At 37.7% G+C, this 15,310-nt stretch overlaps 1 protein-coding gene across 1 annotated transcript in view; it reads right to left on the reverse strand.

Annotated features, from left to right (window-relative positions):
• Positions 1–420: 420 nt before the first annotated feature.
• Positions 421–15,310, reverse strand: part of EDNRB (endothelin receptor type B) — a 48,450-nt gene continuing 33,560 nt past the window's right edge. The window contains 6 exon segments of the mRNA XM_007941529.2: positions 421–555; positions 2,592–2,700; positions 3,571–3,704; positions 4,116–4,265; positions 10,649–10,853; positions 11,776–11,888. Coding sequence (XP_007939720.1) covers positions 421–555; positions 2,592–2,700; positions 3,571–3,704; positions 4,116–4,265; positions 10,649–10,853; positions 11,776–11,888 — 846 coding nt within the window.

The raw sequence follows: 15,310 nt of genomic DNA on the forward strand, positions 1-15,310 counted from the left end.
ATAAAAATTGCAGCTAAGAAAATTCTATGGGGCAGTTCTACTTTGTCATGGGGTTTCCGCAAGAGTCAAAATTGACTCCTAACACCTAACATTAAGAATTCCACGTAAGCTTCTTTCAAATGTAATGATGTATGAATATACTGGAAGTTATTAAGAGCTATTTTGAAGTGCTAACTAAAAAATTAAGTGCTTTAACAATGAGGCTTTCTTAATTCTCACCCTTCTCCTTTTCAAATTGTAAGCAGCTCATAAAATGTCATGTATAATTATTAATGTTAATAATCACTCTTACATTTTCATGCTTTTTTTGTGCAAACACAGAAGGTATTTTTTTTTTTTTTTTGGCAAATATCTCATTGTTTTAATGATTTCTGTCCAAAATTTTTTGAAAAAGAAAAGAAATTAAGTGAATATTCCTTTTCAAGATGAGCTGTATTTATTACTGGAACGGAAGTTGTCGTATCCATGGTCATTAGCTTTGAACTTTAAGCAGGACTGCTTTTCCTCCAAGGACTGTTTTTCTTCAAATGACTGGCACCAGCAGCATAAGCATGACTGTACAAAACAAAGTCACTCATTACATGTTTACATCAATTCAAATGTCACAATTCTTCATATACTCTAAGGTTCTGACTTTCTTCTATGTGCGGTTGGGAATTCTTTGACCACTTTCTCTCTATGCTTATTTTTACCTTTTATATATATAACTTTTATATATATTATATATATATATATATATATAGAGAGAGAGAGAGAGAGAGAGAGAGAGAGAGAGAGAGGAGATCTGGTAGTGTAGTGCCCAAGGCACTTGACTGCTAACCAGAAGGCTGGCAGTTCAAACCCACCAGCCACTCCTTGGAAGGAAGATAGGGCAATCTACTTCCATAGTGATACTGCCTTGAAAACCCAAGGAGGGGTTGCTATGAGTCGGGTCTGACTCAATGGCACATAAAAACAACAATATATATATTATTACACAAGTAGTATATGATACTAGAAGTATAGAGTATATCTATGATACTAACATGTTATCCTAGAAAATATAGAGAAGAAAAACAAGGATATACTTTAAGAGTCCTCATCAACAGAAAGCCACATTTGACACTTCAAAAAAAAATAGACACTTATAGGTGTTTTCTATGCAAATAGGGTAAATAGACCTTACCACACACTTATATATACATGATTGCATATGTGCATGTGCTTGTGAGTAGGTGTATAATTTATTTTAATAAGATTATTGTTGTTGTTGTTGTTATGTGCCGTCGAGTCGGCCCCGACTCATAGCGACCCCTCCTTGGGTTTCAGAGGCAGTATCACTACGGAATAGTATACATACTACTCCCTAGCTTGATATTTTTCAGTTAATAATTTCATAAATATCTTTCTATTCCAGTGAATTTAGCATTATATCACCATTTTTTTTCAGCCATATGATATTCTCATGTGCCATTCAATTTTCCTACACAATAAGGTTTTAAAGTATACAAGCATCTCCATTTTATTCTTCTGATTTTGTAGTCATTAAAGTATTCAGCTGCTAACCAAAAGGTCAGCAGTTAGAACCCACCAGCCACTCCACATCAAAAAGATGAGGCAGTCTGTTTCCATAAATATTTACAGACTTGGAAACCCTATGGGCCAGACCTACTCTGTCCTAAAAGGGTTGCTACAGGTCAAAATCAACTTGATTGTAGTGGGTTTGGTTTCTTTATGATTTTAATTTTTTTCTTGAATTTTATTTTAATCCAAAATGTTGTTCATTCTATTTGTTTACTGTGAAGTTATATGTATGACATGATGGTTGGTTCACTATTTTCTGTTTTATAAAATCAGGGGGAAGATCTTGATGAATGTTCTCTTTCAGTTTTAAAATCTACAAGTTTATGATTTCCCAGCTTGAAAATCCGTCAGTTATGAGTGAGAATTTTATAGACTGCCTTGGATTTTACAAGCAAGCTAAATTCTTGGCTTTCCAATGATGGAATAGAAGAGACAAATGAATGATTCTCATATAAGGGAGGAAACATTCTATCTCATGTTAGATTGTTGAAGAACTGAATGAATGGATGAATGGCTGTTATGATGAAAGCAGTTGACTAAGGAACAATTACACATATTCTACATGTTTCTGTTTTACCAAGAACATGGAAAAGAGCAGGGAGGAGCTTAATTATATTTCTTTGTTTGACGTGGTATTCCATAAAAAAAGGGACTAATTTGTCACTGTACAATCCAAAATCTAAAACAACTGGGGAACAGAACACTTTAACAATGTTTAACTATTATTTTATTACGTGACATCTGTCAGATATCTAAGAGTATAACTTTTATTAATATTCTCAGCTATTCCATGAGTATAACTGATTGATTGAGGCAGTAAGGAGTGGTTGACTATAATCCACAGGCAAAAATTGACTATAGTGATTTGTAAGTCAAAGTCCTGATTTAAAAAATCATTCCATGATATAATGCAAGGGAACATTGTACAACAATGTACTAGATCTCTCTGGATGAAAACTTTAAAGGTTTTGAAGCATTATCTTTGGTGCCAGATGAACAGAGCTTTCCATTTTGGAATATTCTCTTACCTTAAAGCAGTTTTTGAATCTTTTGCTCACCAAATACAGAGCTATTGGATTAATGCAGGAATTCAAGGAGGCCATGTTGATGCCGATGTAGTCCAATATCAACAAAAAGCTGGAAGAAATAACCCAAAACATGTCAGTAGGAAATATGGTTCTCTGAGTATGTAATCATTGCAGAATTTTTTGTGAAGACTCGACGGCACATAACAACAACAATGGTTTTGAATTTATCACTGGTCATTTCTGATAATGATACTCCTCCTTCTCTCTCTCTTATCCTCTCTTTCCTCCCACCTCTTCCCCCCACCTTTCTCTGTCTCTCTCTTTCTCCATTTCTTTCTTCTCTTTCCTTCTTTCTTTCTTTTTCTCTTATTCTTTCTCTTTCTCTACTTGTCATCCTCTTTCCTCAAGCCCCCCAGCTCACACAGGCACCCAACTATCCCCTTTAAAATAAAATCTCAGCTTGCATAAGCTGAGGCTGTTTGAAAATAAGGCTTTACAAAGTGCAAGGAGAACCAGATCTGGCATTTTCAAATGTGTCCATCACTCATCATTTTGACAATTTTGGTTCTCCATTTCCAGATCTTCTTAAGTCCCCATCCACTCTTCCCTCTAAAATAGGAATGAAGGTAAAAACTGAATGCTCCCTTGGGATTAGAAGGAGTCATTGGATAGTGCAAATGGCTAATGAGCTTAGCTGCCAACCAAAAGCCTGGAAGTTCCAGTCTACCCAGATGCAGCTCAGAAGAAATGTCTGGCAATCTACTTCTGAAAAATTAGCCATTGAAAATCCTGTGGAGAGCAGTTCTTTTCTGACGCATGAGGTCACCATGAGTTAGAATCAATTCCATTCAGTAGTAATTCTTTTCTTTTTATAATGGTTAGAGGAATGGATCTCTCTTTCATCTGATGAGTGGGATCAATGGAAACAATTATGAATTACATTTTATTTAAAAAACTATTTCAATTTTACCTTTCTTACCTCAAAAGCTCACATCTACTGGGATCATTCTGATCATAAAGAGTAAGCTTCAAAATCCTACTGAGATGAAGGGGCAGCCAACACAGAGCAAAGACAAGGACCAGGCAAAAGACTGTTTTGGCCACTTCCCGTCTCTGAAACAACAGCAGAGTTAACTCCTTAAAACACAGCTCACTATAATCATAGTGTCCTCTCTTCCAAAACAGAGTTTGTGATATTGTTTACAACATGTTGCTGGCCATTTGTACAAATTCAGAACACTGAATTTTAAATTGAGTAATTAATACAAATTAGAAATAAAATGACCAGAGATGTATTTTAAAAAATAATGATTTTATCTAGATCCTTTTATATTAGATAGAATATTTCTAAATAGATAATATAAATTATCTACTTTCTACATTCAAAGATGTATACTTTCTATATTCAAAGAAAGAAAAAGGAAATATTATACTATGGCATATAAAAATTTTACTATATTATATTCATTTTCATACTCATAATAATAACTATAATCATGTCAGCAAATATATTTATTTTCTTACCTGCTTTAAATGATCATTTAATGCAATTTGCATGCCGCTCTTCTTTCTCAACATTTCACAGGTCATCAGGGTATAAAAGAATGCAGTAATGGCTAACGGCAAGCAGAAATAAAAGCTAAATAGCCACCAATCTTTAGCTGTCTTGTAAAACTATGGAGAAAGGAAGACTTTTATGATAAACTGTTCTCTATAAGAAAATCTTACGCACCAAGTGTACATTGAAAAGAACATATTCATCAAAGAACAATTACCTTTTAATGTAGACCCATTTTATAAATATTACGTAGAATCTTTCAGGCCACCTCTATTAAATAAATAAGTTAATACCTATCATAAGTGAAACATATTTTCCTTAAAAAAGTATTGTAATACTCTAAGGCAGTGTGCTATAATTATGCATAAAAATTTAAGCACTTGGGTAAAATTGGAAATATTTAGTAATGTAATATTTTCTCTATACATAAGCAAGTTATCATCAGGGCATTCTTTGTGTATTTTACCACATCTGAATACATAAAAATATCCTAGTGTTTATGTAAAGATTTCATGTTTTATCAGGTTTGTTTAGTGAGAAAAACAGATATGAAAAGGTCTATGCTTATCATTTAGCTCAATAATGTATTGCTTTAACCTCTCTCTTAAAAAAATTCAAGCTGCTTATATCTCATGCCTTTTCCCTGTTTCTTTTTCTGCTCTAAGCTATGCCTTTAAAAAAAAAAAAAAAAAAAACTTGCTTCTCCAGATGCATCTGTTGCAGAAAAATACATGTAACCTATATAACATTTTTTTTCTGTTTACCAACAAGAAACAAGAAAACAGCAATCTCATTCTTGATTTCACATTCATGTTTCTCTTTGTTATTTTGCTTACCATGTAATATACAATTCATAAAGTTTAATATAATGTTCTTATCAGTGTCACATTACCTAATAAGCAAGGTAAGCACAGGCTGACTTGTGCTTGCTTACTAATCTGTAGTGAACAATTTCACATTTTTTTCACCACATTAAAGATTCTGCTTCTAGGTATGACTGGCATCTGTCTCTCTCCCAACCCCATACCACCTCCCTATAGAATCAAAGCCTTTTTTTCAAATTTACAATCCCTAACAGGGATAGAGTGCCCACTAAACAAGGTAGGCATAGGCTGACTTGTGCTTACTTACTAATCTGTAGTGTCTGTAGTGAAGAGTTTCACATGTTTTGCACCACAAAGATGTGGTAAAGACCAAGAGAAATTGTTCAGTACAGATTACTTGGTAAACACAAGTAAGCCTGTACTTAGCTTGCTTATTGGGTAATTTGACCCTGCTTCTTCCAGGAAAAAAAAAAAAATGGAAATAACCACTGGCAACACTTAGACCAGCCCCTTTTGTATTAACTCTCCTTAACCTATTCTTTAACCAAAAACAAAATCACTGCCATTGAGTTGGACCCGACTCACAGTGACCCCTCATTGGGTTTCTGAGGCAGTATCACTATGGGAGTACATTGCCCAACCTTCCTTCTGAAGAGTGGCTGGCAGGTTTGAACCACCAGCCTCTGGTTAGCAGTCAAGTGCCTTAGGCACTATGCCACCAGAGGTCCTAACCTATTCTTAGGAAAAGCCTTTTACACTTAGAATCAATCTTCTGGAGATCAGCATCACTATTTTTTTTCCTATTTACTGATAAAATGTTCTTTAATAAATGGCCAAGATAAAAGTTCTTTGCAATGGAAACTGTAGTGTCACAGACAAAGAAAAAGTAGGCTTTCAGTTGAGAATCCATCCCTCCAGGGTGACTCCTAGTTGAATATTCACTGAGCCAAACACTCCCTCTGATTACTGAAGTGTAGTCCTTAAGTAGAACAAACCATTTGCATTTGAGTATAACCTAAAAGTTGGCCATTCAAACCCACTTTAGAAGATAGAACTAGCAATCTGCTTTCATTAAGATTTCAGCTAAGAAAACCCTGTGAAACTCATTTAATAAAGAAAGTTCACCTTGAGTATTGCACTTTTTATAGAATTATCTATGTGAGATTAAACAGACAATGTTGTTGTTGTTATTTGCCATAGAGTCGGCCCCCGACTCCTAGCGACCGCTCCTTGGGTTTCAGAGGCAGTTATATAGTAACTGTAAAACACAGATGAGTACTTTAAGGGGTACAGAGTCTAAGTTAACAGTAGTGAGACAATATGGCAGAGATAGTGAGAATGGTGACACAATATTAAGTATGTAGCCATTGTCAATGAACTGTATATGTAAAAATTGTTGAATGGATATATACTTTACTATGTATATTTTTACCAAAAACAAATAAATTGAAAAAACCTATAGAGGAATTCTGGTAAGATGGCAGAATAGGCAGACAGAGTACCCAGACCCTCTTCAACAGAGAAAAGGGGAACCAATTAACACAAATACTGAAGATAATCCTGGAGCCCTGATCTTTTGAGGGGAGGATATAGAAGTAGACTAAACTCCATCTAGTACAAGAACTTGCATGAAAACACCAAAAAAGCAGACATACAGAGCTGAGGTCTTCAGCGATCCTGACTGCACGGAGAGGTTGAATATTGCTGAGTGGTGTTAGGACCTAAGAATTAACCTAAAAATCGACTCCACTAGCCAGGGGCTGCATGGAGAACTGCACTGGTGACTGGTGAATAAAAGGAGAAGGATCAAAGAGGAAGGCAAGCAAACAACAGGGTTCATATCAGGTATGCAAGGATGGTTCAACATTAGAAAAATACTCAATATTATCCATCACATAAATAAAACAAAGGAAAAGAACCACATGATCATATCAATTGATACAGAAAAGGCATTTGATAAAATCCAATACTCATTCTTAATCAAAACTCTCAGCAAAAGAGGAATACAAGGGATATTCCTCAACATAATAAAAGGCATTTATGCAAAACCAACAGCCAACATTATTCTCAATGGAGAGAGACTGAAATCATTCCCCTTGCAAACAGGAACTAGACAAGGATGCCCTCCATCACCACTTCTATTCAATATTTTATTGGAGGTCCTAGCCAGGGCAATAAGGTAAGAAAGGGAAATCAAAGGCATCTAAAATGGTGAGGAATAAGTCAAACTATCCCTATTTGCTGATGATATGATCCTATACAAAGAAAACCCAAGAGAGTCAGTCAAAAGTCTATTGCAACTAATTGACAGATTTAGCATTGTGGCAGGATACAAGATCAACATCCAAAAATCAGTTGGATTCCTCTACATCAGCAATGAGATTGCTGAAAAAAATAATAATAATAAGGAAATCAATGCCACGTACAGTAGCTACCAAAAAAATAAAATAGTTGGGAATAAACCTTACCAGGGACACAAAAGACCTCTAAAAAGAAAACTATAAAAAACTACTTCAAGAAACCATAAGAGATCTACATAAATTGAAGAACATACCACACTTGTGGATAGGAAGATTGAACATTGTGAAAATGTCAATTCTACCCAAAGCAATCTATATATTCAATGCAATCCCAGTCCAGACCCATCAACATTCTTTAAGGATATGGAAAAACCAATCACTAACTTTATATGGAAAGGAAAGAGACCTCAGATAAGCAAAGCACTATTGAAGAAGAAGAAGAACAAAGTAGGAGGTCTCACACTGCCAGATATCAACCTACTATACAGCCACAGTAGTCAAAACTGCCTGGTATTGGTATAATGACAGGCACATAGACAAATGGAATAGAATTGAGAACCCAGAAATAGATCCATCGACCTATGGTCAGCTGATCTTTAACAAAGGGCCAAAATCCATTAAATGGGGATGAGGTGTTCTGTTTAACAAACAGTGCTAGCAAAACTGGATATCTATTTGCAGAAAAATGAAACAAGATCTGTACCTCACACCAAACACAAAAACTAACTCCAGATGGATCAAAGACTTAAATGTGAAACGTAAAACGATAAAGTTCCTTAAGGAAAAACTAAGGGAAAATTTAGGGATCCCCTGGTAGTGTAGTGCCTAAGGCACTTGACTGCTAACCAGAAGGCTGGTGGTTCAAACCCTGCAGTCACTCCTTGGAAGGAAGGTTGGGCAATCTACTTCCATAGTGATGATTGCCTGAGAAACCCAAGAACGGGGCTGACTCGATGGCACATAACAACAACAACACAACAATATATGGCATAAATAGACTATCAAGCATAACCCAAAATGCACAAACAGCAGAAGATAAACTAGATGAATGAGACCTTCTGCAAATTAAAATTTTATGTGCTTCCAAAGACTTCTCCAAAAGGGTCAAAAGAGAATCTGCAGACTGGGAAAAAGTATTTGGCAATGACATATCTGACAAAAGACTTATATCTAGAATTTATAGAAAACTCCAACACCTCAACAACAAAAAGACAAATAATTCAATTAAAAATGGGCAGAAGACATGAACAGGCATTTCAACAAGGAGTACATTCAGGCGGCCAACAAACATGTGAAGAAGTGCTCATAATCATTAGCCATCAGAGAGATGCAAATCAAATCAACAATGAGATACCATCTTGGCCCAGCACTAGTATCAAAGTTCATCAAGACAGAAAATAACAAATGCTGGCAAGCATGTGTATAGGGTTGGCAGACAATGTTTCTACAAATGTATTGGTATATTCTATAAGAATTCCCAGGTATATGGTAGAGCTGACAAGGGGCAAGGTTGTAGTCCCTTCTTGGGCACAGCCAGCTACGCAGAGGGAGCGAGTAACTGGACCTGTGGGCTCAGGACCATAGTGGCAGGGGACATCAAGCTCAATTGGCAAAACACACTACAAAAAAAACATTGTTCTACATCCTACTTTGGCGAGTAGTGACTGGGATCTTAAAAGCTTGCAAGTGGCCATCTAGATGCAATTATGGGTCTCTCCTCATTCAGAGCAAAGAGGAATGAGGAAAATCAAGGACACAAGGAAACAATTAGTCCAAGTGACTGGTACACCACGTGAACCTCAGCCTATACAACTATGAGACCAGAAGAACTGGATGGTGCCCGGCTACCACTGTCAACCACTCAGAGGGGGATCTCTGTAGGAGATCCTAGATAGAGCGGGAGAACAAGTGGAACAAAACTCAAAATCATTAAAAAACAAAAAAAGACCAGGTTTGCTCATCTGATAGAGCCTAATGGAACCTCTGAGACTATGGTCTCTAGCTGCCCTTCAAGTATGGAATTGAACCCACTCCTGTGGCTTCCAGCCAAGCAAAAGACAGGCATATGAACTGAACATTTACAATAGGTAGATACACTCCTTGTAGAGATCAATCATGGGAGAATAGAAGGGCTGTGTATGCACAGGGAGACAGCTCAGGGGGCAGGAGTGCATGGAAGGAAGGACACAGGGAAGAGGTAACTATGGCGAGTGTGGTAGTTATGTTTGTGTGTCACCTTGGCTGGGCCTGGTTGAGTGACTGGGCTGCTGGTGGTAGTTATTCCCCATGATGAGACTGGCAATTAACTCCATGGTGGGATCTACCATAAGCAGGTGAGTGGGATGTGGTCTGCTTCTTATATATAAGGAGAAGCCTTGGGAATGGTATCTAGCTTGTGGCATGCTTGGACCTTGGATGTAGCCATATCGTTGTTCAGCAGCCTGCCATGCTCTGCCGATCTTGGGACTTACAATGGACTTGACTCATTGGCCTGCCATGTGGTTTGGTAACATCAGGACTGTGCCATTTTATTTGTCGACCTTGGGCTTATGAGCCTTGACAGCCAATAGCTTCCTGAGTGAAGATGCCTCTAGCTTCAGTGGGCCAGGAGCCAGAGGCAGAGCTGAAGCCCAAGGCTGAGGGGCTTACACCCAGCCCCTAGAGCCTGGCACTTTGAACTCAGACTTAAAGGGTCTACACTGTAAGAGAATAAACTCCTGTTTGTTAAGGCCATCCTATTTGTGGTATATTCTTGTCAGAGCGGCACTAGGTAACCAAAACAGGGAGGAAGTAGGAGGGGAACTGTTGCATTGTGGTAAATTGTAGTCAATGTCATGAGACAAAGTGTATATGAGCTGCTGTATGGAAAGTGAATTTGCTCTGTAAACTTTCACCCAAATCACAATTAAAAAAAAAAAAAAAAGAAAAAAGAAAGAAAGAAACCTATAGAGCAGTTCTACTCTGTAACACAACAGGGTTGCCATGAGTCAAAATCAATTGGATGACAATGGTTTTTCTTTTTTTTTTTTTTGAAGGGGGATGCTTATCTTATTCAGAACATGTATGTAGTAGTTGCTAGTCATTAAGAGGCTGTAGGTAGAAAGGCTATGAATTCAGATTAATTCTTACATGCGAACTTGGTTTATCCTGTGTCCCTGAAAGCCAGGGGTTCTTAGAGATGTGTGACCCAACTTCTTGGACACTGGACCATTAGTTCATATTAACCCTGCGTTCCTGGCATCTATACTTTGAATTCATGACAAAGAGAGCTGTAAATCAATGACTATCCCAAGAGGACGTGATCAGGGGAAAATAGCTAAACATTTACGAGGCAAAAGCAGAAAATGGGGAGAAAAAAAAAAGAGTAAAATTTACCTTCATGAAGGCTGTTTTCTGAGTGGGATGAAGCAAGCAGATTCGCAGATAACTTCCATTGTAGTCCATCGTAATCATATCGAAACCGATGGCTTCAGGAACAGCCAGAACCACAGAGACTACCCAAATTAAAACAATTTCTACTGCTGTCCATTTTGGCACCCCAATTCCTTTAATTCGACTCCAGGAAGCAACAGCTCGATATCTGAAGATCAAAATAGAATGGATTCTCAAGCTGGCAGAGCTTGGTTTTATTGAATTACAGAGTTTATTTATTTATTTATTTATTTTTTCCATCAATAAGTGGTATCTTTCATTTACCGAGCTTTCAGTGGGGCTGGAACCATGAATTTGAAGCTCCAATGCCAGAGCATTTAAGTAAGGATATATGTTAAAAAGTTTACTATCTGACATACAGTTCTGGATTTTCAAATTGTCCTCTAGCATAAAAGGGAACCTGATAAAAATGCAGGTTCCCAGGATCTCTCCCAAACTCATGGTTCTGGTGTCACAGTGCCTAAGGCATTTGATTGCTGACCAGAAGGTTGGCAGTTCAAATTCACCAGCTGCTGTGTGCAAGGAAGATAGGGCACTTTATTTCAATCAAGATTTATCACCTCAAATCCAATGAGGGTTGTTATGAGTCAGAACTGACTCAATGCAGTGAGCTTCTTCTTCCAAACTTACTCCAACTTCATTTGTGAGTATTGCTCCTGGGAATCTGAATTTTTGTCTTTGTACTTTTTTTTAAACATTTTTTTTTTCCCTACAAAGACCACTACAATGAACCCTCATGTGCCTATAACCTAGCTTCAAAAACTATCAACTACAGACTAATCTTTCTTTTTTAAATCCTTTCAATGCCTAAGGCATTTGACTGCTAACCAGAAATCTGGCAGTTCAAACCCATGGAAGATTGAGCAATCTACTCCCACAGAGATATGGAAACCCAAGGAGGGGTTGCTATGAGTAGAATCAACTTGAGGGCAGTGAGGTTTTTTTTTTTTTTTTTTTTTTTTTTTTTTTTTTTTTTTTTTGAGTCAAACTCCACAGAGTTTATCTTTAACTAATGTAGCAATCAGGAGTATACATTCAGAATATCCTTTTTTATAAATATAGGCTCTCACCTGTCAATGCTCAGAGCACATAGACTCAGCACAGTGATTCCCACGGAGGCCTTCTGTATGAAAGGCACCAGCTTGCACATCTCAGCTCCAAAGGGCCAGTCCTCCGCAAGGAGCTGCATTAAGGAGGAGACATGAAGCTCAGAGGCAGGTTTGTGCGAAGACCTTCTGAACTGCATGCTTACTGGAGATTATTTAGCATGCAGAGTAAGATAATAAATCCAGGCTCTTACTCTTTTCCTCATGGAACACCCCTCTGAAAAGCACTAGGATTTGATACATAGAACAGAAGAGTGTATTGGGAGCAATGAGAATGCAGCCAGCTCATGAGAATCTGTCATGCATGTACCGTAGCTAAGGGTTAGAATCTCCACTGGGAGCCAACTGGGGCCATTCACTTAAGTTGCCCTTGCAAAACTGGACCTGCAGTGCTCTTATACTGTCATGGAGACTCTAATGCCCAGGCGATGGCCAAATCAACATACAGGTTAATTTAAAAATAGATGATAAATATTCCTAAACTGAAGAGAATAGACTAATCATGTGGAGAATAGTGTGTGCATCCATAGACTTTTTTTTTTAACTGTAATCAACTTACTTAGCTAAACATTAACTCAGCCACAGTTGCTCCTTGACAACAGCAGCCATAGTGCTACATTAGAGCTTTATTTAGCTCTAGGTCTTTCCTTTTCCTGGAAAGCTCTTTCCACCCAGATCCACTTGGCTAACTCCTCTCCCTCTTTCAAGTCTTGCTCAGATCTGCCCTTCTCAATGTGATCTATCCTGACCACACTATGAAATATAGTAATGAGCCAGGCCTCCCAGTCTGGTGAGAAAAAAAGAAAAGAAAAGAAAAGAATAGAAAAAACCTCGAAAACCCTTGACATCGAATTGATTCTGACCCATGGTGACCCATATGTTTCAGACTAGAAATGGGCTCCAGAGTTTTCAATGGCTGTAAGCTTATGAAAGCAGCTTGCTGGGCCTTGCTTCCAAGGTGCCAGTATTTGAACAACCAATGTTTTGGTTGGTAGCTGAGCACAAAGGGTTTGCAGGGAACTGTCTACTTTCCTTTCTATCCATAGCAGCTATTGCCTTCTATTGCATATATTATAACATTTTTTTTCTTTGTTTAGTTTTTTCCTGTCTAGCTCCCCTAGAGAATAAAGTAGAAGATGAGCTGCACAAGTGCTGAGACAGTGCCTGATACATAGCAGATGCTTCATAAATATTCAAGCCTCTCAAATATATAGCCCCTGGCTTGAGTATGAGTGGAAAAAAAAAAAAAAGTTCTAGCTGTTTTGTGTATGTTTTCCTTTATCTGGCGATACAATAGCAAAAAGACATAACTCTTACTGTTACATGTCTATTCCTGTCTATTTTCTTTCGAATAAGCAATCATGTATCGTTAAACTTGGCTATTTTCTTTCTTAGGACAATTGGGTGTATCCCACACTAGTAAATGAATGGCTTTAGGTAAACATCTGGATAGAATGTTCATGAGGTTTTGAAAATAAAAACAACTATTTCAAATTTATGTTTTTCTTTTTCTAAAAAAGCTTTTTAAAAATACACTGCCAGAAGTGAAAACTGTTTTGAAATAAAGTTGAACCTTTCTGTCCTTCAACTAGCAAAAGTTCTTTGCTGAATTTGTCAAGCTGAGTGATTATTCTACAATGAGAATAGCACCAAAGAAAGAAATGTGTGTCTCATTATGAATGGTAGAGATTCACCAGAGGGCCAATTTCATTTTTAAGTTAGACATGAAAAATTACAGGCATGTGACACAAAGGTTAGCAGACTTACCATAAATATGCTTACTCTAGGGGTCTTGAAAGCTTCCAAGACAAGGTAGGTAACATAGTAGAGAGGAGGGACCTACGTGTAAGGAAGTCTTTGGTGTCAGAAATATGATAGGGAATATTGGGGTCTGGGGAAAACCCTGCCTAAAAGAAGCAACTGCTAATCAACATCATATATTTTTTTACTATTGGGATTCCAAGTATAAACATCTCTTGATTTTTATAAAAACCCACTGATGTGAAGTCTATTCTAATTTATAGCACCCCTATAGGACAGACAGAATTGACCCCATAGGGTTTCCAAGGCTATAAATCTTTATGGAAGCAGACTGCCACATCTTTCTCCTGCAAAGCAGCTGGTGGGTTAGAACCCCTGGCTATTTGGTTACAGCTGAATGCTTAACTACTGCACCACCAGGGCTTCTAATTTTTAAAAAGAAGTCAGAAATCAGACTGTGTATGAGAAATTTCACACTTTATAAATGTTATTGACTAATTCACATTTAAGAAAACACTGTCAGAAAATGTTGTATTAATAAAATATATTTGTGATTGAGACTAGCCTCCATTTTGTAACTTCTAGATTAATTAATTGATGCATAACTTGTTGTTCATTCATTCATTCATTCACTAAATGTTTATTATCCACTGCCAGACACTATTCTGAGTAGAGGGTGTATATCGGTGAACAAGGCCAACTCCATACTCTCATAGATTTTACAATCTAGTGATAACAGAAACACACAAATAATTTATACAGTATTACCCAAGAGTGGCATCATATTAAATGAGCGATATTGGGATTTGAGTTGCTTTCTTGGTAGGCCACTCAGATAAGGTCTCTCTGAAGAGATAACAGTGAGTAGGGACCTGACTGAAATAAGAGAGTGAGCCATACAAAGAGCATTTTAGGCAGAGAGAAGAGTAAGGACAAAGGCCCTGGGGTCAGGATAAACCTAATGAACTGAAAAATAGCAAGAAGTGAGCAAGGCTATTACAGAAGAGTAACTGAGGTTTCAGACACAGTGACTGAAGCTATAGAGAGAGATGTCTGAATGTTATTTTGAGGGAATCCATTGTAAAGTTTTGAGACAGGAAGTGAGATGATCTTATTTATGCTTTAAAAAGGATTACTCTGGGAGTTCTAGTAAGATGGTGGACTAGGCAGAAAGACTGCACAGATCCTCTTCAACAAAGAAAAGGGAAACCAATTAACACAGGCACAGAAGATAATCTTGGACCCCTGAGCCTTGAAGGGAATAATGTAGAAGTGGACTAAACCCCAACTAGCGGAAGAATTTGCATGAAAATACCAAAAAAGGAATTATATGGAGCTGCAGTCTGGCAGTGATCCTCAGCAATCCTGACAGTGATCCAAGACAGCTTGGAGAGTGCCGAGTGGTGGTAGGAGCTAAGAATTAACCTAAAAATCAGCCCTGCTATCCAGGGACTGCACAGAGGACTGCTCTGGTGGCTGGGGAATAAATGGAGAAGGCAAAGAGAAAGGCGGCCTGAGCTGTGGACTTTCACCTGTCCGGAGGCGCTGCCATTTTGAATATTTACAAGTGGCTTGACTATTTTGGATATTTAAACAGACAGTGCTCTCCCATATTCCAAGGGCTTAAGAACACGTTCTTCTTGCCAGCAACCCCAAGGACACTCCAGACCTGCATGAATGAAAAGGTGAGACATTCCTCTTGTTACTCTTATACGCCACACCCGCTTGGTGAACGGAA

This window comes from Orycteropus afer, unplaced genomic scaffold (assembly GCF_000298275.1).
Source record: "Orycteropus afer afer isolate SDZICR_OR568_19922 unplaced genomic scaffold, OryAfe1.0 scaffold00081, whole genome shotgun sequence".
Taxonomy (NCBI): Eukaryota; Metazoa; Chordata; class Mammalia; order Tubulidentata; family Orycteropodidae; genus Orycteropus; species Orycteropus afer.